A 25,192-nucleotide genomic window follows, 5' to 3' on the forward strand; every position below is an offset into this window, starting at 1 on the left:
TCCAAGAGTCTGTTTATTTAAAATAGGGTACAGACTTTTTTTCCATAAATAATTTGCAATGAGATATTACAATTGAATCTTTGAGATCTTACCGATATTGTACTAAAAGCAAATCATCGGGTCATGATAAAGTCCAGTGGCAAATAGTACACGATCTTCATGATCTCAAATTTCATTACGTTTTAAAATATCTTTTGTCCTTGAGTGTGAAATATTTAAAGGGGAAATTGGGACTTAATTTTTGTAAAAATTGTGTTGAAAATTATATGAACTATTCCGAAAAAAAAGATATACTTTCGATACAAACATTGTATTGGCCTTGGTCGTTGATTTAAACCGCATGTTACAGACACTCATTTACCTCAAAACTTGAACTAAATACATTTTGTCTTTGATATATAAAACTGTCCAAATAGATTATGTTTTTCAATCCAGTTTTTGTAAAATAACTATAATCAAGCCATGGACAATATGGTAATTATCATTATCATTACAAAATTCTATATAGTTTTTATGTAAAACATGGGACAGATAATAACCGAAAAAACATTTAAATCAATAATTTTCTATAGTGGAGTGTAACGTACGATTTATCATATCATCTTAATCGGCGGTACGAGGTTTAACTGGCGCGACATTAGTTAATTTTTATAGTTTAAAATCGGCCATTATGAAGCTATCTAGCGAATTCTTTCTATTAGACCGTCATAACGTAAGCGGTTTTAGAAACCTTTACTAATATGTTCATAAATTGTTTAAACTGATAAAAGTCGTAAATATAACTTTTAAAATTGCAAATGCTTATTTTACCACAATAACTTTAAAGTCTGCGGGGTTTATCTTTCCTCAATTATTTCTTTAGGAATCATTCCGAAACCATGTTCTCTTATTTATCTAGCAAAAAATCCTGATAGAAAGCTATTTTATTATCTTGAATATATAACATAATAACGGACTAGAACCGTAATCATAAAGTGTGCATTTCGTTTTAAAGATGAGTTTCTTGTAAAATAATAAATGTACAGTCAATTAGCAATGTCTGACGATAAGGAACTGTAATTTCCCTCCTTATTGTCCGTTTTTTAAATCTTTTCCTGTCTGCAACATGTTCCCAATTGTACATTTTATTCTTATTAGGCAACCAATCAGAACCGATATTTGTTGTTTTCAAGATGGCGAGAATATTGATGAAAGCCATAGCTTCTCACCGTGAAGCATCAAGTGTTGGACACAATATCACGATATCATGCAAAGAATAATTAAGACCCACTCGAAAAATTCAATATTTCGTGAATGTTTGTATACAGAAGTTCTAAGTATTGTCAAACATGAAGAAACTACCAACTTACACATTATACAGTTCCAAACCAAAAATAAAATCATCATGTGAATAGAAAAAGTTGAATGAGTTATATTTAACAAAAATTGCACCGACGCATACTTTTGTTGCATTAAAATTCATGCAAAATTACAAACAATTTAAGTTATTAATCAACTAATGATTTTTTTTTCTCGATTGCATATTTCACATCTTTAATTTGAACACAATAGTTATCAAAGGTGCCAGGATTATAATTTAGTACACCAGACGCGCGTTTCGTCTACATAAGACTCATCAGTGACGCTCATATCAAAATATTTATAAAGCCAAACAAGTACAAAGTTGAAGAGCATTGAGGATCTAAAATTACAAAAAGTTGTGACAAATACGGCTAAGGTAATCACATTAATGAAAAAGCTGCAAATTTTAATCAAGACATTTATTAGCATGAATCTAGTATACACATATTTCATTTTAATAATATTTTGTTATTATCGAGAGCGAGAGACATCAGTGGTCTAAGATGTTCTACGACTATAATGTAAATTGCATTGAAACCCCGCTCCAGTGGGTGCACTCGACTCCGATCTTCATATACTAGGCTTGGCAGTCTTCCTATCGAAGGTCGGTGGTTTTCGCCGGGCACTCCGGCCAATCCAACTTCCTCCACCAATAAAAACTGACCACCACTAAATAGACCAAAAGTGGCGGATGAAATGTGGCGTAAAACAAAACATCAACAATAATCGATCAACCAACGGGAGCGATTCACCTAAGATGTTCTTCAATTCAAAATACAAACAGTTTATTTCTCATACACCGCGACTTTTAAATTTTAATTCTAAAAAATCCTCAGTAAGAAATATATTAATTATTAATAATCTCTTATGCACTAGGACTTTTTAATATTTTTCCTCTCATGGTCCTCAATTGTAAAAAAAAATTTAGAAATGTAAGCATTTATTTCGTATTCACTATGACTTTTAAAATTTATATTTCCATTAAATGATCTCAATTGATAAAAATATACACATTTCATTTTATTATGTACTATGACTCTGTATTTTTTTAAACTCTCGATTTCTAACAGACTGTCATATTCGTTTACAAAAAGACTGTATCGAACGTATCATTTATGCATTAATGGCGTTATCTTTTGAAATCTAATAAGAATTAATTGTACAATTCAACCATGAATGACAGGTGTCACAACGCGCCACTATATTAAAACAGGTTAACCTAATATCATATTATGTTATGGATAAGACAGGTCGTCTTGAATCATGCTAAAAGTGTATCTGTTTTCATTCATATTTATTTAACATGTCAGTTTTTATATATTTCCCTTTAAATATGTTAAGCACTGAGTTAAATATGCATTGGTGTATTTGTTCTTTGTAATACGCGTAAAATTCAATTTTCTACCTCACTGGCATGTAAAATTTAAATTTTGATAAGTATTTTGTATAACTATCAACACCTGCGTTTATAAAGTTTATAAAATGTATGACTTGCTTATTGAAACTTCGTTACTTATACTCATAAATATCCAAAGATAACAAATTCATTTCCTATAGCCATAAGGCCCCTATGTCCATTTGGCTCACCTAGTCCAATTATGCCCTTCTATCAAGAGGATTTAACAAATGCTTTGTTGCATCATGCATAGCGCCTTAGACCACATGGCAATCTATGTTTTATAGAAATATAATTATTTTCTCATTGGCTTCGTCTAGAGTTGTAACACATTACATTATGTACGATTGCATGCTGATGGAATAAGTATAGAGTTGTGCATAGAACAAACACATATCTTTTAAAGTTCAGTACCCGTTACACTTGTTAAAAAAGATGACGTTATTAAATTGAGAAAGGAAATGGGTGAATATGTCAAAGCGACAACCACCCGACCATACAGCAGACAACAGCCGAAGGCAACCAATGGGTCTTCAATGTAGCGAGAATTCCCGCACCCGTATGTGTCCTTCAGTTGGCCCCTAAAATATGCATAATAGTACAGTGATAATGGACGTCATACTAAACTCCGAATTATACACAAGAAACTAAAATTTAAAATCCATAGTTTTCAAAGGTACCATGATTACAATCTTTAAAAGTTGTCTTCTAGTCGCGTCATGAAAAATCCTCATTTCTTTATGCATCGTTAGATCATATTTAAGATCGTTAGATTTTAACACTTACACTTGGTCCGTTTCTGTGTGCTGTTGCGTTTCGGTGTTGTGTCGTTGTTCTCGTCTTATATTTAATGCGTTTCCCTCATTTTTGGTTTGTTGCCCCGATTTTGTTTTTTGTCCATGGATTTATGAGATTTGAACAGCGGTATACTACTGTTGCCTTTATTTAACATTGGATTAGGAAGTTTCTCTTATAACATGGGCTCTAACGTCCAGAAAGAAGATACTTATTACAATTGCAGCTTATTGGCAACTGCTATAAACCTATTAATTCTCGTTAGTTTAGTTTTTCAAATATTAAAATTGAACTTAAATATATCTCAAACAGATAAATATTATAATTCACGGCGTGTTCTGAAAGAATTCTAATTTCTTATCCGTTACCTCACCACTACCTTTAGTTATTGGATAACTCGTTTTCTGTTAAGAGTTATGGCGGTTTTGAGTGGTTGACTATTGTTTGTGGTATCATTATTGGCAATGTGCATCGATATTTATGCTTCCTTCAGCTTTTTTCGAATATTAATTCTAGTATAATTATGAAAACACAGATGACAAACGTCAGAATAATTGATTTCGTTAGCATCTTTTGGCTATTATCCTTGATTTAGTTAGTGAAAATTATCCTCGTTATTAAAACGAAGATGCTTGGCAATTCGTCTAAATACCATATCACTATAAAAATGTTTTTGTCTTTCAAATGATCCGTAATGTCACTGTAGCACGCATAATACCTCAGATCTATAAACAATCTCTTAATTTAATTGAACCAGAGTTTCAGGACAATTTTATAGCCGGTATTTCTAATCAAGTAGGAGACTATATGTTCTTAAATCAAATGTAGTTTTCCTAAGCAAAATCTAATGAATATAAACATTAACTACGAAACACCAACACAGATATAAGATCTCCTTATTGAGAGTACGATTCTTATTTGACGTGGCTTAGTACTTATACATCTCGTTATTGCGTTATGGAAAATTTGTGTATTCTTGTCTTTCGTTTTTGTTTTAAGGGCATACGATACAGTAAGGGAAGGTAATGACGTTGCTAACGTTAATTGTCATTTTTGCGACGTCAAACTATGACTTATCAGGAAAAGATTAAGTTTTCGACTGATATTTATCATTCAAACTTATCTAACTTGAAAACGAGTTCATGGACCCCTATTTTTTAAAATGCCATTTGGTTTGATTACGCGAGAAGATTATGTGTGCCAATTTTCATGAAACGTAAATAGTGCAAATTTTTTAATTGGTAAATGTACTTAACTAGTTTTCTACTATCATGAACTTTTAATAAATATGAGTTATTTCTGAATAGAAAATGTATTAATATTTAGAATACTTATAAAATACAGAAATTACAAATTCTTTAACAAAACATAGTTTGCGTTTATCTTTTTAAACAAAACAGTTTTGTTTTTCTTTCGAAAGGGAAAATACGACTGCAAATCCGAATTTTGAGCAATTATACAAAATTTCGACCTCATTTTACCCAAAAAGTAGCACATGAAAGTATATTTTTTATAACATATTTTGGATTTTTTTTTATCAAAATGTAAATACGGGATCAAAACTGTATCGTATGCCCTTAAAGTGCATTGTCTATATGCCTTTTGCTATCTTTGTTAACATATTTGCTTGTTTTCATAGTGATGAAAATGATAACACAATGTTTACTGCTGCACCCCCATTTTTGTTCACATTTTTCCTATTATGTCTGTTTGCTTTGGTCCTGACATCGTTGAACATATATAAGTGAACTAAATGCGACTGGTGAACGGTTTAATAGCTATACAACCAGGTTTAACTAATCATAAGAAAATGCCAATACCAAGCCAGGAATATGGCAGTTGTAATCGTGTTTGAGCTTTTGATTTCGCCATTTGTTTAGGAGCTTTCCGTTTTATACATTTATATATACAAAAAAAAAAAAAACTCATCCAAGATACCAGGCGCATACATTTGCTCTTCAGGCACGCGTTATGCCTACAAAAGACTCATCAGTGAAGGTGGCAAGGTAGTATTTCCTGGCCCACATGGGATAATGATAGCCTTTTTAGAATTTTCATCACTTTCTAACACTGCAAAAAATTCAACATTCACAGTTAACTGAAGTATTTTTATTTTATTATTAAGAAAAGAATTTGAATATGTATCATGACCGTTTACCTTTTTTTGCTATTTTTAAAAACCTAAGGCCACTAGTACTTTTAAGTCTTTTATGGTGCAGTGAATACAAAATTTAAAAAAATTCTCAAACATTCATTTTCATCTGTATGTAAAATTATTTCATATTTTTCTACACCTGATTCATCACTCAGTTTGGGAAAGTATGTTCAGTTGATACTGTATTTTTTGTCCAATCACACTGTTTAGATACATTTACGTAAGTAGGGTACACAAAAGAGCAACCTAAATTCTGGAAAGCAAATACTACCGTGCCACCTGAAGCTCGAATAAAACTAGATTCTGTTCGTCATAAGGTGAAGTAGAACTGCGAATATATTCCGGATAAGAGAAGATAATAAATACGGAATATAAGGAATAAAATTACAGTATGGATAAAAAAACATATACAATTGATTATTGTTGACTTATTATCATCATATTCTACTGCAAAACACTCCGTACGTACCTATTTAGAATGGTTTAACTTGTTTTAGATTGCTTAAGCTATTTCGCTGCTATCTTTTTCTCCTCGATTTAGTGCAGTAATTTACATCTGATGAACCGTATATCAGAAAACATAGATGTGTCAATTGTGTTTAGTTTTTGGTAAACAATTTCAAGCTCTTGGCACTACCTTCTAATTAAGATGACTTTTTACTTCTTTTCAAATTTCATAGTCATGAACGCATACTGAATCATATGTTTTAATGTTGCAATTGACATTCTCTTTGAAATCTAAAACTGTAAACTAAGATTTGTTTCCATCTGCAAAAGAGCAAACACATGCGTTTATTGGCTAAAGCGGCTGTGAAGTATCAATTGTTATGTCTTTATTGCACATTTTATGTACCCACTCTCTAACGTTGATTATTCGTAATTTCACATACATGCAATCAACATAAAGCTGTCCATTTTTTTTCTTCTAATTTTAGAATTTTTTTCTGGTATACATAGTGTATAGGTGCAAAAAAGGCAATGAATCATAGGATTATTTTTACTCAGCAGTCTTTAAATTGCATGTTGTAGACATAGGAAAAAAGATGTGGTATACATCTTTTGTATTGTATGAACATGCCTTCAAATTGTTGATACATGCATGTTTTTAGCACATCTTTCAAACATTTCACGCCAATATTGCTAAATGTAAACATTACAAATCTAAAATATTTGAACAAAAATATTATTGTAGCGTTATGTAACAGAATTGCCGATACAATGTCGACAATAAATGTTTCTTCAGTGATGCTAGAGTATGTACTATTATTTCAGCAGATAATAATTAGTAGAACATTTCGTTCAAAAATACCGACAAAACAAATACACGAGACAAATCAGGAAATTCTTTTACTTCTTTTTCATTTATAAAGATGACAGTATTTTGTGGATAAAGCTTATACAGTAGTGCCTCTATTTTGTATTCCTAACGTCTTCATAAACCACGCTTATATTTATTTGAGAAATAGCCATGTAGATTTGACATGTTTAGACCTATGAGATACAGCCAGTTCTAATTTTCATGTCATTTGCACATGTTTTCAGAGTTTTTGTAGTAGGGTTTACATACCCAGTTCTGACGTGCATTTTTAAACTTGTGTAAACGACCCTAAATGCGAATCGAAACCCAATATGAGCAGGATATTCTTCTATGTGCCTAAAATAGGTATCTGTTGTTTTTGGAGAGGTTCGTGTTCCTCGGTCTATACCTTTCGATGTAGTGATGTAGTGTTTTACAGTTCCTTTGGATTAGATAAAGCATGCCTTTTTTGAGAAATCCTAAGCTATTGTATCCTAAGTATGATACTAGCTCTCATAAACATTTTCATACAGTCTAGCATGCAAAGGTAAATAAAGAAGAAAAATCATGTCACAGCAATAAAATAATAATTTAAACTAAAGTATCCATTTTGACACGACAACAAAAAGCTAACAAAACCGTGCTAAAATACTAATCTGAGCATAACAACCTGACATATAAATATGTGCAGTTGTGTGTCTATGTTACCTATATGTCACAATCTTGATGTATATATGTGTCAAGTAACACCTTCACCTTTGTTGTATTAGGTAATACCTCGAGGAGATCAAAGGTGTTTGAAGTATTTAATTACAGGTGACGATATTGAGTGGATTGCCGTTACATGAATGATTGAAATGTAACAAAGTCGAATCCTATACACATGTCTTTACACATTATTCTAATTCAAATATAATTAATAATCTAACCATATTAAAACTGTTTCATTATTACCAGTCTTGATCGATAGATTGAAGCTTCAATCTCGTACACAATTAAAAATGTTTAGAAGGTGTAGAAATATTAGGCGTTATAGCAGAGGTTTTACTGAGAAGTTGTACTGTTTTACAATGAAATGTGGAATTATGAAACAACTTATCAGCAAAGACCACAGCTGTTAATTTGTTAATTTCTTTTCAAATGTAAAAAAACCTCATTAAATTCTAACATCTTCTATAAATATTTAATTATTTAGAAATTTGGGCTTTCTTGAATTGGTAGCTTTACTTAGAAATCCATGCATTATTATACCCTCAGCATGTAGCTATTGCTATGCTTGTTCCGCTACAGATCCGTTTCTTAATACAAAGCAAACTTTGATACAGTCCTTGGATGGTGTAAACTTCCCACTTACACCATACACCATACACCATTACACCATACACCGTGTACCATTACACCATACACGTTACACCTTTGCACCATAAACCTTACCCAATACACCATACACCATTCCCCATTCTATCTACACGACCCGAAATTACCCATAATGCAATTAAATTTCAAATATTAAGATTAATAGTATTGTTTATGTTTACAATTCGAAAAAATAAAATCAAAATAACTTCGTATTCAACCAATGAAATGTCATACACCATCATTCACACCATTCCCGATCACACGTTACACAATCACACCATTCCTCAAACACCATTACACCATTTCCCTTACACCATACACCATAGCACCATACACCTTACACCATTACATCATATGCCATACACCATTACACCATACACGTTTTTTTGGGAAGTTTACACCATCCAAGGGCTGTAATTAAAATATATCTTGCAGTGCATTCAGTTAACCTACTTTTACCTTATGTTTGCATATATAAACTTTGAGTGAAATAGAAGGTATATTGTCATTTTAAAAGTTAAACATGCAGTTGCATTGTCAAAATAGACATTTTAATTGACTTTAAACATTTTAATGTCACAAAACCTTGTTCATTTAAGAAATAAACAAGAAAGTTGTTTGTTATAACATACTTCCCTTGTCAGATATTATTTTTTGTATAATTGTTTTCACAAGCTGACAATTTGCATTTACAGCAGAAATTTAAACCTATAAAATAAAATAAAATATGAATGAACGTCTCTTATGAATATGGGAAATGGAAATTCATAAACTAGAGTCTGTCCAATTGTCAAAACGTTGTTCACATGTACCTAAAAATTGGCAGTTGGATTTATTATATACGTTACACAAACATTCAGATTTATACTATCGTCTTATTTTTATACGATTTGGGTAATGTAGCTAAAATACCTGAAACAAGAAATCTTTATATTCACCTGTGATAATTATAGATTTTCGTTGTGATGACCAATGCTAATCTGTTTATCGCTATTATAATTATGACGACGTTGTCAATTTCATGTCAATTTCATGTCAATTTCGTTAGCAACGCCACGTGCCTGCCTAGTTTCTAGCGATAATTTTCCATCTCAAGCGAGTAGCATTATATGAAAAGTTATCACAAAAAAGATCAAAGGAAAAATGCACAAAATAGCGATAATATAATACAACAAAGCTACCTTGTTTTTCCATAAACAGGGACATCACTTAAAGTGCAACAGTTTAATGGTTGAATATATTACAAAATTGTGATGTAATATTTCTATATTTCAAAGTAATCATGAAATAAAAGTGTCATTTTTATAGTTTTGTATTTTGTTGCACTGCAGGGCATGTGGAAGTGGAAAGATAGATGTATCTTCCTAAGAGAAATGTTGATATCTTTGAACTAAATTATATCACCCCGCCTTTTGTGTATTTTTCTGCCCCAAGATACACATGTTAGAAGACCATCATTGCTTTGTTCTATCATATTGTTTGAATGCTTCTTTTCTTATTTAGGGGATTTTGATATTTGAAATGTCTCTTTTTATCTAATCACAACTTTTTTAGTTTCGGAACTAATAAAAACTTTTCTTTTTTTTTGAGTTATGATTTGACGTCTGTCTTCTGTGCATCTTCCGTCTGTTTGTGTCGCTGGGTAGTTAGTTGTCTGGTTGACGTGTACTCAACATTCCCTTTACAAAAGTATGGCAAGGTATTTAATTACTCTGGAGTGTAATCTATCGCAACCATCTTTTTTCTTCCACTTCGTACTTCATTTGGCATTTCAAACTTTTTTGGATTCCAGTGTCACTGATGAGTCTTTTGTAGACGAAACGCACGCCTGGCGTATATACAAAATTTAGTCCTGGTATTTATGATGAGTTTATTTCTACACTTTAGATCCAAGAAGATGTGACATGTGTGCCAATAATGACACAACTCTACCACCAAGTCACAACTTGTAAAAGTAAACCATCGTCGTCCAAGCGCAGTCTTGAACACGGATTCTTTGCTCACACAGAACAGCAAGCATTAAAGGGCACAAGAAAAGACTAGTGTAGAACCATTAAAACGCGAAAACTAACTAAAGTAGCATATTGAATATTCGATAGCTGTACAGAAACAGGGTTGCGGGGTTAAACTTTACCAACTACTCCACATGAGTAAATGCGCCTTAATACATATTTATATCGTGCCCTACATAGAACAGCATCATATCTTTTCTAAACATTATCATTTAATTTCACAATATTTATTTCCAGTTTTCGAACGGAAACGTTTGTCATCATTGCTATTAATAGTATTGTCTTGTTTATGTTTTCAGGGCAATGTGATCCAAACTCATGCTACAATGGTGGTACATGTTATGGTGGTTATGATCAGAGATGTAGATGTACACCAAACTTTGAAGGCACAAGATGTCAACATGGTAAGTATTTTCTGAGCTAACCATATGGCAACGACAATAGGCTTCTATAATAACACGAAAGGCTCTTAAATACGCGATATGGAGAGGCATTTGCGCTGTTAAAAGGTTAACACTTTATACTGAACCATAAAGATAATACAAGCTTAATTGTTGCCATGGTTGGTCTTTACTTACTAATGTAGCTGAGAGAAATATTTACACTATCAGCCTAGTAAATACCAAACGAGATACTTCCCTCCTTTAAAAAAAAAAAAATCTTCACCCTGTGATCGTTGAAGTTATTCACGAAACCACGTTCTGTCTTTACTACACTGACTCATTAATTTATTATGTCAGCATTGTAAGAAAGTTATACACATGGTAAATATACCTTTCATACAAATGCTCATTTAACTACTCGTAATCCAGGCAATAAATGATCATTTCGCTGAATGTTGCAAAATAAATGAATTGTCTACAAAAAGCCAGATTGGTTAGTAAAATAGACACAAGGTAAATATATATCAAATGAGTCTTGAATAGTCTTAAAATGATACACACATGATATTAATTTATACAAATGCCCTATTCAACTTCTTGTAATCCTGGCAATTAATGATGATATCGCTGAATGTTGCAAAACATAAGAAGTATCTACAAAAAGCTTGGTTGATTAGTAAAATCAAAACAAGGTTATTATATCAAATGATTATTAAATGTTCTTAAAATAATACACCTTATAAATAAATTCATACAAATGCCCCATTTAACTACTTGTAATCCTGGTTATTAATAATCATTTCGCTGAACGTTGCAAAAAATAAGAAGTGTTAAAAAAAAAGCTGTGTTGGGTTGTGAGATAAACATGAGGTATATATATCAAATGATTATTAAACGTTCTTATAATGATACACATATGAAATAAATTTATACAAATGCCCCATTTTACTACTTGTAATCCTGGCAATTAACGATCATTTCGCTAAACGTTACAAAACATAAGAACCATTTTCCAAACTAATGCTTTGAAAATCTTTATTCTATAAAAGTAATAGGCAATTATTTCATGTTTCATGTGATATATTTGCACTATATCATTAGTATAATGTGTACACCACTTATGAAACAAATTCTTTCAAAATCCTTTTTGTATTTACATATATTTATTCATCTATCGTTTTAAGCCTTGCTGAGGACGATACAATTTTGGTACTTTCGTAATGTACAATCTCACTTTTCTTTTGAATGACTGCCTTGGATTATGATTATCTGTAGGAATAGCAGGCATAGAATGGGGAGGAGATTGGAGGCGAACCGTCATAAAGAAACTAATTATCATAATATACGCTTACACCCATATATTATAAAATAAGGTTAAGAATAAACTAATCATAGATACCAGGACTAAATTTTGTATATACGTTTGTTATTCTTATCATTTTTAGGAAAAACTACCCCAAGTCCATGTAAAGGCCAACTTTACGCATTTTAAGTTGTTCGCCCTTTCACCAAAATACGCCGTTTCATTTTGATAGTAATCCATAGGAGATCAATTGTCTATGCATCTTGATTATTATTTCATGGGTACGTTTTTTTTTGTTATAGATACCACCATATATAATGATATATCATCCTAACAAAAACACCTTTTGGTCTCGTTAAGGCTTCAATAAAATGATAAATTTGACATTAAATGAGATAAAATCACATCATCCTGTCACACAAAGTATTTTATTTAATCAAAATTAGGAAAATCTTACATTTTTCATATCGAATACTTTAACGTCACTGAACTCAACAATTAATTTATGACCCACACACTTCTGTTTCATTAATCAACTATAAATGTTATTGTAAACATGTCAGATCGTCTTGCTGTAATTAGAGAACCTATTTGACAATTTTTCCACCTCGACACGAGATCAGGGTTTTGACAAGTAAAAGGTTCTAAGGTAACATTTTTTATATTGTAAAAAGCAAATGTCTGATCGTCGATATACTTCTTAACAACCACATGGGATGAAGGTATACTGTACTTGCTCTTTCCTGTAATCTGGGACATAATAGATAAGTATGATAGTCTCAGCTTTCCTCTTCCACCAACCAGTGTTGAACTTAGCTTATTTGGTTATTCTTTTTATGTCCCTTTACGTCATATATGGCTTTTTACATATTTATACATCCCTGGTTTTTCAAATTTTTGGCAGTTATCGCTCTTTGATAAAAATTAATCAAGAAAAGGGATACACTGTTATACCTACTTTTTTCATTTATACATTCGGATATACACTACGGCCCTTTAAAATGTAATGAACATAAACAATCTTGTAAACAAGGGTACAGTTCTGTTTAAAGATAACTGTCAGAACAAAAACCCATAACGTACATGAATTAACTACAAATCTGCAAATTATTTTGATCGTAATGGACGTTATAATCCTGGAGCGTAACCATTCATTATTTTCATGAGCTAGGGTTTGTTCCGCTATTGGCCCTATATTTTATCAATTTAGCACTTCTGTTATCACATCACATGTATCGGCTACACTCATGATGATGTTTTAAAAAAGAAAACATAAAATAAAAAAAAAACATACTAAAAAGGTAATAGTAGTATATAGGTGTTCAAAAGTAATAAATCGATTGATTTTTGATAGTTAACGTCGAAATTCAGCATGTGGGCATATAACTTAGATATTTCCAGGCACTAACGCCAAAGACCAGGTCACTTTGAACGTTTAACTTTTTTCCTAAGGTTTCTTCGGTCTTATTATAATTTAAACTATTTAATCCATACTTTGTTTTCTTAAGAATATTTTATTATTCTCATTTTGTTTATCTTTTGTACAGTTTAGTTATGTAATGTAAATGGAAACTTTGATTAAATGTAGATTAAAAATATTATAATAAGTGTAAGGACGTGTAATACACTAAATTAGCTTGTAATTGTATATAAATGAACACTTCACAAATAGATGAATATTTTGCATAAGAGTAACTGTAACTGAAGAATCCTATATAACCTGATATTTTAAAGACGCCTTTTGCAATAAACATTAAAATATTTAGTAGTTTGACATTAAATTAAAATACAAATGAAAGGATAAAACATTTAGAAAATAATAACATTTTGCACACACCTACATATTCATCACGTAATGGATCTGCGTATTTACACCACTTTTTGAAAACACCGTTGAAATTTCATCCTCAAATGAAAAGCTTTCGTTTCTGTCTAGTATTTGTTCCCTAAGAAATCCTTTTAGCATTTGATTATGATTAACACGGTACCTTTAAAAGCTGTCTATATATTTCTATTAAATATCAATATGCTGGACTGTATTTGTTTATTGGGGATGTCACACTTGCGGGATGGGGATAAACTAAGGAAATAATCAGCCTTCATATAATTTGTGTACCCGTGTATCATCATTCCCAAAAATGGAACCACCGTCAATTAAAAAAAAACTGACGATGATATTTACATTTACACATGTATTACAGTGGCTAATCTCCGATTTATTAAGTGAATATTTTGTTAGATTTATGCTGTTATTTCCAATCAAATAAAAAACAAGGGTGTTTCCTATGTCTTTAGGTTGTGGGTTTGATACCCGACCAGGTTAAGCTAAAGACATTCTAATTGGCCCAGTATAGGTACGTGATATAAGGGGGAAAACGCAAAAACGGGTCGAATGAGAGTGATTATGATGTGTCGGTGAGGGTGGCAACTCTTTTTGTGGACTTTTACTTTGTGAACTAGTACGAAAAACATTCTTCTTAGCGTCTAGTAAAATAGGGTTTACGATTGTCTTTGATACGGATGATAAATAGCCACACGTTCATAATAACCACCCGATGAGACATTTTCTATCGAAATGCACATCTTCTGGAGCAGTAAAATTGGTGCCGCATTTGCTAAATAATTCTACACATAAAGATAAATCAAGATTTGTGATGAAAAGACCTTTGTTACTTATTCTTATTCACAGTTAATAGCCAGTATATCACAATAAAGCACATTTTGTTTCATTTTTGTGTACTCAATTTAAATAGTTTAATATGATTAAACATGTAAAAAATAATTATGAATGTCTTATGTTAAATTAATTTCGTTATTTTTGTCGTCATTTTTCTTCATTGCATTCACACATGAATTTGAAAGACATGTCTCATTTACTCTCTCGTACTTTTAGTTTGCATGATAGTACATGAAAGTCTGAATATATAAAATTGCTCTTATCAAACACCCCTTTGCATTTTTGATAGTATAAATGACAAAATCGTAAAATTGTGGTTAAAAAACTGTTTTTGACGTTTTCTTCTTGCAATGCAGCAATTTTAAAGGCTGATTCAAAACTAAACATTTTGATATCAATAATCTTTGAATACCAGACAAGTCACTGTGAGACTAGTACCTTTGGAAACACATTTATAATGTTTTTTGAAAAAAATATAATACTTTTTATACAACCGCAAATTTTGAAAAAAATTTCGTCGTATATTGCTATCACGTTGGCGTCATCGTCGTCGTCGTCGTCGTCGTCGTCCGAATACTTATAGTTTTCGCACTCTAACTTAGTAAAAGTGAATAGAAATCTATGAAATTTTAACACAAGGTTTATGACCATAAAAGGAAGGCTGGTATTGATTTTGGGAGTTTTGGTCCCAACATTTTAGGAATTAGGGGCCAAAAAGGGCCCAAATAAGCATTTTCTTGGTTTTCGCACTATAACTTTAGTTTAAGTTAATAGAAATCTATGAAATTTTGACACAAGGTTTATGACCACAAAAGAAAGGTTGGGATTGATTTTGGGAGTTTTGGTTTCAACAGTTTAGGAATTAGGGGCCAAAAAAGGGCCCAAATAAGCATTATTCTTGGTTTTCGCACAATAACTTTAGTTAAAGTAAATAGAAATCAATGAAATTTAAACACAATGTTTATGACCACAAAAGGAAGGTTGGTATTGATTTTGGGAGTTTTGGTCCCAACAGTTAAGGAAAAAGAGGCCCAAAGGGTCCAAAATTAAACTTTGTTTGATTTCATCAAAATTGAATAATTGGGGTTCTTTAAAATGCCGAATCTAACTGTGTATGTAGGTTCTTAATTTTTGGTCCCGTTTTCAAATTGGTCTACATTAAGGTCCAAAGGGTCCAAAATTAAACTTAGTTTGATTTTAACAAAAATTGAAACCTTGGGGTTCTTTGATATGCTGAATCTAAAAATGTACTTAGATTTTTGATTATTGGCCCAGTTTTCAAGTTGGCCATCGAGGTCCAAAATTAAACATTGTTTGATTTCATCAAAAATTGAATAATTGGGGTTCTTTGATATGCCAAATCTAACTGTGTATGTAGATTCTTAATTTTTGGTCCAGTTTTAAAATTGGTCTAAATTAAAGTGCAAAGGGTCCAAAATTAAACTAAGTTTGATTTTAACAAAAATCAAATTCTTGGGCCTCTTTGATATGCTGAATCTAAACATGTACTTAGATTTTTGATTATGGGCCCAGTTTTCAAGTTGGTCCAAATCAGGATCTAAAATTATTATATTAAGTATTGTGCAATAGCAAGTCTTTTCAATTGCACAGTATTGTGCAATGGCAAGAAATATCTAATTTCACAATATTGTGAAATTGCATTTTTTTTTTAATTAAGAGTTATCTTTCTTTGTCCAGTATAGTAAGCAAGAAATATCTGCAAGAATTTTTTTTAATTGGAGTTATCTTTCTTTGTCCAGAATCAACTTAAATCTTTGTTATATACAATATACAATGTATATTCACTTTTTACTACCAACTGATAAATTTAAATAATCTTTACCATTCAGTGATAACAAGCAGTTTTTTTACATCTTAATATTTTATGATGTATTTAAATGAGTAGTAATTGTTGCAAACTCCATTAGAATATTTTAATTGATATTAGTTTTGGAATAAGGGAAAGGGGGATGTGATTAAAAAATTGGGTTCAATTTTTCTCATTTGAAATTTCATAAATAAAAAGAAAATTTCTTCAAACATTTTTTTGAGAGGATTAATATTCAACAGCATAGTGAATTGCTCTAAGAGAAAACAAAAATTTTAAGTTCATTTGAATACATTCATTCTGTGTCAGAAACCTATGCTGTGTCAACTATTTAATCACAATCCAAATTTAGAGCGGAATCCAGCTTGAATGTTGTGTCCATACTTGCCCCAACCGTTCAGGGTTCAACCTCTGCGGTCGTATAAAGCTACGCCCTGCGGAGCATCTGGTTCCAGTTTGTAATTAAAATATCTTATCGTACCTTTTCCTTAATGCTTATAGACTAATAAATCTGTTTCAAATCTGATCGGTATCAAGCTAGGGGACGTCACTCGTCAGTAATTCTGCGCTCAATTTCGACATATGCATACAGTATGTCAACAGTAACATTATTCCATCTATTAAAGTTTCTATAATTGTTCTTTTATCTATAGTTTCTGCTTCATTACAATTTTGACTGGAATAAATTATATCATTGCTTTCATTATATAGTAACACAATCCATCATAAAACTAGAACGTTAACCGATAAAATCATTTGCTATGATTAATATTCTTTAAGTATTTCAACATTTATAATTTATCTTGTCTTACATAATTTTTGAATCTCTTCTGTTTATGCTCTGGTTTCAAAATTCATATTGTTAAATAATATAGGAGATTGACTTCATGGCAAAATAGAAAGAACAGATATATCTTGTGCATGTACAGATATTACGTCAACTTTATCTATATAACATTCTTAGAGACGTTGAACGAGAAAAGTGTTGAAAAACATAATCCAGTCTAGGTGGGAAATTTCAACGTTTTGCTTTTGTTTATATTTTTTTGTTGAAAAACACCGGAAAATGAACTTTGGTGTCATCCTTAAAAGTATACATTTACACCTGGTATCGTTGATGTACGTTTTATAAGTGAATTATGCTACTGGTGTTCGGTTTCATCCAATGAAATCATGCTTCTTTTGAGTTTTGATTTTGGAATGATAAAATGTTAATGCCTATTCTGTTTATTGTTACAAATGCAATGCATTATGAATTTGCTTAGTAACGAGCAGACACTTTCAATCTTATCTTAATTGGAAAAGGGGAAAGGGTGGTAAATTGCAAGATGTATGCTCTAACAGTATACATAATCAAAACTTATGTTTCCGTTTATAAAAAGATATCGTTCAACAAGGCATGATTTAAGCAAATGCACCAGAAAAAAACAACCCAAAAAACTAAATGTTATCCTGGCAAACTTATTTTTTTGATTTTAAAGTCGCTATTTAGACGCCAGAAAATTAGCTTGGCGACAGTAAAATCAACATTTGACGTTTGGCGAGTAAAACAAAAATGTTTTTAAGAATAAAAATGAATTTATGAATATGCAGCAAAATTTGTTAATCCCCCCCCCCCCAAAAAAAAGACCAATATATTTAACTTAATGCGTCCACGGTTGATTTATTTCAGATGTTGACGAATGTCGAGTAAACAACGGGAACTGCGAACATAAATGCTTCAATTCCATTGGTTCATTTTACTGTGGTTGTCATGAAGGTTTCCAGTTGGCAGAAGATGATAAAAGATGTGTTGGTAAGCAAGACACGATAATGATACAAAAATCCGAAACAATAAAAAACTTGAATAAAGTAATCTGTCTGTGATTGTTATATTTGATAGAATAATATAAAATACAGTTTAAATTATAACCAGTTCAACCAAAATTTTTCAATTAGTACAAAGTCTCCGTAAAAATTGCCAAACAATGCCGGAGAATATCATAGAGATAATGTCATATTTAATATGTAATGAAATGAAACCGACAACACCCTAATATAAACGATAAACAATGAAAAGTCCGTATAGAAACTAAAGACTGAGCAACTCGAACCCCATCAAATCTTGAGGTTTGATCATTGAAATAATAATTTCAAAAAATAAAACTAGTATCAAAAAGTAAAATCACAAAAATACTGAACTCAGAGGAAAATCAGATCAGAAAGTCCATAATCACAAGGCAAAATCAAATAACAAAACACAAAAAGGCGAATGGACAAGAACTGTCATATTCTTAACTTGATACAGGCATTTTCAAATGTAGAAAATGGTGTATTAAACCTGGTTTTATAGTGCTAACCTATTCACTTTGATGACAGTCCCATCAAATTCCGTTATATTTACAATGATGCGTTTAATTAACAGACACAATAAATAAAATAGTCAAAATATGGGTACAACAGTCATCATCGGGGGTACTATTTAACAGAACATAAAAACATTTATCTCCAAAGACATTCATGGATTTGCGTGTCTGACTGAAGAAAATTTTATACGTCACATATATTTGTCGTTCAATGTACATACACACAATATTGAAATTTCACATAGGCAATGTTAGCATACAGGCTTAAAAACTCAAAAGTATGTAAGAATAAATTTCAGAAATAGACCGAGAATTAAAAAAGTCCAACCTCAGTTCTTTGTAAAAAAAGAAAGGGGAGGGGGAGAAAAAAAAAACCAAAGACCGAGGCTACATCATGATTAAATCACAAAGATGAATGTACAGCAACAGTCTTTCCAACAATCTCATAAAACTAAAGTTTGAAAGTTTTAACAACACAAACCCCACAAGACACCGGTGTCGAGTCAACCTCTACTACTACTTCTGCTTCTTTATCAGAAAAGAGATTAGGAAGCATGCAATTTATTAAGCGCTGTTTTTTCAACGTCATTTTGGTCATCTGGTAGATAGCTGTCTTTTTCATCTTACCATATCTTCTTTCCGTTTTTTAATACAGGTAGTCTGAAAAGGGTTGCCAATTAAATATTCTGATGTTAATTTTTTTTATTTCTTAAATTCTTGAATATTTTTGTAGATATTGATGAATGTTCAACGAAAAATGGCGGATGTCAACACAAATGTCAAAACAGCCATGGTGGCTTTATTTGTCTTTGTCCAGACGGATATCGCCTGCATGCCGATGGCAGAACATGTATTGGTAAGCAGCTGGTTAAGTCGTACTTTAACGATTTTGTTCCTAAACCTACTAATCCGTGCCCTTATTCACCATTTCGTAACAATGAACAATACACCTTCGTATCATATGGGAAAATACATATACCATATATATAAACTATATTGTATTAGGGACGTGTTGGTTATTTCTTATGTTGACATTTTGTAGATATGAAATGATAACTGTAAGACGAAGGCGATTTGTGTTATGTAAAAACATGTTAACGTGGTGCCTCAGTAAAAACTGTTGTTATAACAATAGGTTTCAACTTCTTTTTGTTTTCCCTTAAAGCATATTTGATATTTTACTTAACTTTCACATGAAAGTAGAACAGGATAAGAAATTTGCTAGCATATTAAAATGCGTTATTTATGTCCAATTTCAATACCAATTCACTGCTTTATATTGAGAGTTGTGCAATTCACTGGTTTATATAGAAAGTTGTACAATTAACTAATCTTTTTTGCATAGTCTGTTTATTGGAAGATTTGGTAATTTTAATGTAGACGACATTTGGAAAATATTGTCGGGAGTGTCACTGCTGCTGCGTTTCTTTCTATTAATAGAATAAACTATTTGTCTGCATTGCTGTAAGAATTCGTTAATAAAAATGACAGCTGCATTTAATCTCAAACAAATTAAACATATGAGAAAATGAGTTATAAGTAGAACAGCTCGACATAAATTTTTGAAATTAATTCCAGAAAACGTGAACCTGCTAATTGAATAATGTAAAATATTTGTTTGTACTATTAAGAATAGTTAGTTGGTCAATGTCATTATGAAATTGGTTAATTAAACATATTTTAAATGGGTGAAAAGTGTAGATAAACATGAAATATATGATATACATATTGGCTCACGATTACAAATAACATGTTTTATCTGTGTTATTACATTCAATTAAGTAACAAATTCTTTATAGCTTCACATCAAACAATATAGGTTACGAAAATGTGTCGTTACATTAATTTTTTATTTAGTCTAAATTGTTCGCAGCTCTGTGTGAAGCTATACGTTTCGTTAGATATTCACTTTCTTTAAAAAAAACTTATACTATATTTTTCTTGAGTCTGTCTTTTTTTGTGTGAATCTTTTAATTTAATATTTGAAAATTGATACTAATCACTCCATTAATCAAAAAACGAATAGAATGATTTAAGAAATTATGCCATTTTCCTAGCAAAACTTAGCTGTTTAAGAAATAAATTAAAAACGAAATACTCGTTTGTCATAAATTTGACAAGACAAACATTAAAAAATCAACCAAAAAAATCAAAATAGCTAAAAAAAAACACACTAAATTTGACAGGTCCTCATGATAAAAGGTTTACATTTTTCTAACGATGGGCAATAGTTTTCTCCAAGTACTCCGACTTCCTCTATTATCAAAAACTGACCCCCACAATATTGCCGAAAGAGGTGTTTATCCCTTACAATTAATAGTTCACCATAAAGACCAACTATAAAAAAAAGTATATTTCTTGACTGGAATTTGCATCCTGTGCCCACACAAACTGGGCGTAGTAACAATTTGATAGTTTTACCATTCGTCGCGTATTAAAAGGTGAACTTGTTTAGCCTATTTATACATGTTATATGAAACATTTTAGGTGTTTTAAGTATACACACTTCAACTACTTAGCATCTCACAGGGGAAATCATACGATAAAACAATTTATTAGCTTGTAACAGCTTCAGATTGATTGATATTGCTACTATGAGTAATAATTATATAATAAGTTTGATTTCAAACGATGCAGGTTTGGTGATAAAATACCTCTTTGATTATGCAATTATGCATGTTTATCGAATACACGTGAAACATAAAACTACTAATAAATATATCAAAATAGAATATAAAAAGTTGTTTCATTTCAAATTCTTTTATTCATGCTTCATAACATCTGGATTTAATTTTACTGGAATTTATTTCGAATGTAGTCGGTCAACTTTTGAAATGAAACATGCTAAACATGTCACGCATGCTTAACATTATGTGCGGTTCATAAATATTCTTTTCGGTTACAGAACAAATCGTGCATACTGTATTGCGTTGATAATTGGCTTGAGGTTACCTGATGTAAAAACTAATTTTCCATAAATTTTGTAGAAATGAATAGTATCAAACGTGAATCTTCCATAAATTCCCAAAACCATGATAGAAATAAAAAAAAAAATGAAATATCTTATAAAATACATTGTATTAATCGCCAACCGTGTTTATAACGTAAAGCGGGTAGTACAATAATTATATGCTATCTTCCAATTCATCATCTGTGTCGATTCCAGGCCTGGGGCCATTACATTACAATGTAATGCATTACATTACAATTACTTTGTGTTTCTTCCATTACAAATACAATTACAATTACATTTTTTCTCACATGTAATGCATTACATTACAATTACTTTGCCTGTGTAATGCATTACATTACACATTACTTTTTCGATTTAAAAACAAAAAAAAGCATTTCAAAAACAGAGGTATATGTACATATGTATACAGTGTTAGGGACATAGACTTCAAATACTGGTTAATTAATATGTCCATTGCACTTAATCATCATAAGTGGTTTAAATGTGATACCATTAAGAGAACAGCGATCAGTTCTGTACACCTTTCCGGCAATACTTAAAAGCCTTTCTACAGGAGCTTATGTATGGGGAATGACTAAATACTTGATAGCTGTATTAACCAAAGAAAGGCACACTGAATTTGACTTCCATTATTCCAGTGCATTGATTGAAATTTCTTCACATGGCTCAGGCAAGTAGATGTCAACATCATGTACTGCACCTTACCTGTGTCTATACCCTTTGATTGAGTAGTAGGAGGCATGAAACTGAAAAAATCACTTTTAAGTTTCTTAGGTGGCGGTACAAAAATAAATAAATTATCATATAATTTTGTTTCTAACATTGATCACTTAATCATTAAGACATCATTAAGGATTTCAAAGGGATATAATAAATGTGTCATTAAAGGATTATCTTGTGAAATGCCTAAGGGTTCTGTGAGGACAAACATAAGTTGAGAAGATTTGATTGCAATAAAAACAATGTGATACTAATTAGGTGAAATAACAACACAGACAGGACCCCAAAAAATGTTGTTTGATATATTCAATATTTCATTGAAATACATGGAAGGTGTGTATAGAATCATGAAATTTTCATCTTCAAATATTTTTCATTGATCTATATAGTTTTGTTTGATAATTTTTTTATAAGATTTTTCAAAGACCACCTAGCACCAAAATATTCCCATATCATATTAAACAAATATCAGAAACCAAGATCAAAGACTTGATATTTTTTACCATTTTATATTTCTTACCTTAATGTGTGTTTTAAAGATTGATGTAATTTATTTAATACAGTAATTAACTGTGACAAAAATTTATTCCATACTTTCTTTTGTTTTTGTTAATATTTTATTTTTATTATGCAATATTCTTCAATTTTATCTATTTTACCAATTTGTAATGAAAAGTAATGTACTGTAATGGAGGCATTACATCAATTTTTAACTAAAGAAATCATTACATTAAATGTAATTGTAATGCAGAAAATGTGCATTACAAATTACTTTGCATTACATCCAAAAAAAGTAATATTACAATGCATTACAATTACAAATTACCATTACCCCAGGCCTGGTCGATTCAATTGCTAAGATCTGTGCTAAGAATAATAAACAAACGAAAAGTAAAACCAAGTTTGAAAAAATAAAACTGGTCATTTGCAATAACATCATCAATCAAGGCCGAACCATTTAAGACAATCACTGCTGTTTAAATAAGTAAAATTTGAATATCGAAAGTTGTCAGGTTATAAAAAAAATCTTTTTCCTTTCTTATTATCGTATTTTTCGTCTTTCTCCCTTTTGTAAATAAGAGCTTCATCCCTGTTTTTTTTTCTAATTGTGCATTAAAGAGGATCGCAATGGTCCTCAGCTAAGAATGTTCTAGGTGTGGTACTTCATCAAACCTATTGAATTATATGTATTGCACCTTTATGTGTGGTCATCTGGACACTGAATAGGAAATTTAAACCGTTCTCAGGTAGCGAACAGAATAATAAAAATTTCATCGTGGGTCATTTTTTACTGTGTGTCCATTATGGATTAAATGTCATTTTATGGTCCTAACAAGTTATAAATTTTATTCTGACGATTTTAAGTACAGGTTCTGGTTTAAATGTTTTGATTTGAAGACATCAGTCAAATGGTTTATTGTTTGTTTTCTGATCCTTTTTTGTTAAGCCGATTTATCACCACTTGTATTTGAAAGAATGTATCTCTTGTTTGTCAATAAGACTTGTCTCAATTAGTATTCAAACTATAATTTATTGGGTTGCTCAGACCGATAGATATCAAATTCATCTTCTTGTTTAATTGTAAATATCAAGTAGCTCCACAGGTTAACCGGGGCAATATAAAAGAGACCATTTATGAAATAGTCAGTTCAATTATTAACGGTTGGATTTCAGTATGCTATGTATTTCATTTTTATTATTATGTTAAAATGTTTATGAGAGCAGTTATAGATCTCCCTTATTTATTGTTTATTGTACCCGCAGCCAGATGTTATTTTAAACAATAAACAACTGTATATGTTTCGATGAATCACTAATATTTCTTTTGAAAGGTTGCAATGTTATGTATAAACAAAGTATTGGTACGAATCGATTGTAATAGTGAGTTTTTCACAAAACGAAAACAAACATAGCGTTAATTGTATATGAACAAATTAGCAATTATTGTACTTTTAGTTTTATTTGAAAACATCGTTTGCGTTAAAACAAATGTGTTTATCAATATGCAATTGCTAATGTCTTTTTGCAATAGAGATAAAAGTTGACAGAAATAGAGCATGTTCTGCAAGACTACGTGTAAAGATAATTCGAAAGATGTAAGTGATGACCGATGATACATTGTGTTGCTACAGCTGGCGTCTTTGTGTCTTTTTAAAAATTCGTAAGCTTTTGATAATATTATAGAGGCTTGCGACTTCTTGGCAACAAACAGAAATTCAAACAGTACTAAATGGTATACACACATACGAGAATTTTTCTCCTTTAATTCTATGAATGTGGCTTATTGTGTCAACAGTAGTACCAGTTTTAAATAGTACAAAATGTTCTTGTCTAATCACTCATGTATTAGCGTCGCCTCTGAATTATTAGTACTTAAATGAATCCTTCAATGCATCAAATGATATTAATATTTCTCATACGTTTGTTTTCATTAATTCCACGAAGCCGAAATACATTGATACCATTTCTTAATTTTCGAACTTGAAAAAGGTATAAACTAGTAGTTTTATAGCTTGTTGTTCGGTGTGAGCCAAGGCTCCGTGTTGAAGGCCGTACTTTAACCTATAATGGTTTACTTTTTAAATTGTTATTTGGATGGAGAGTTGT

The 25,192-nt window shown here is 31.1% G+C and overlaps 1 protein-coding gene across 4 annotated transcripts in view; it reads left to right on the forward strand.

Moving 5' to 3' along the window:
* Nucleotides 1-25,192, forward strand: part of LOC134692094 (multiple epidermal growth factor-like domains protein 6) — a 108,525-nt gene that overhangs the window by 52,584 nt on the left and 30,749 nt on the right. For all 4 annotated transcript variants that reach the window (XM_063552480.1, XM_063552479.1, XM_063552481.1 and 1 more), the window contains exons 4-6: nt 10,655-10,759; nt 18,219-18,341; nt 19,625-19,747. In XM_063552480.1, the coding sequence (XP_063408550.1) occupies nt 10,655-10,759; nt 18,219-18,341; nt 19,625-19,747 (351 nt within the window). The remainder of the gene's footprint in view (nt 1-10,654; nt 10,760-18,218; nt 18,342-19,624; nt 19,748-25,192) is intronic.

The sequence above is a fragment of the Mytilus trossulus genome, chromosome 12, assembly GCF_036588685.1.
Source record: "Mytilus trossulus isolate FHL-02 chromosome 12, PNRI_Mtr1.1.1.hap1, whole genome shotgun sequence".
Classification (NCBI taxonomy): domain Eukaryota; kingdom Metazoa; phylum Mollusca; class Bivalvia; order Mytilida; family Mytilidae; genus Mytilus; species Mytilus trossulus.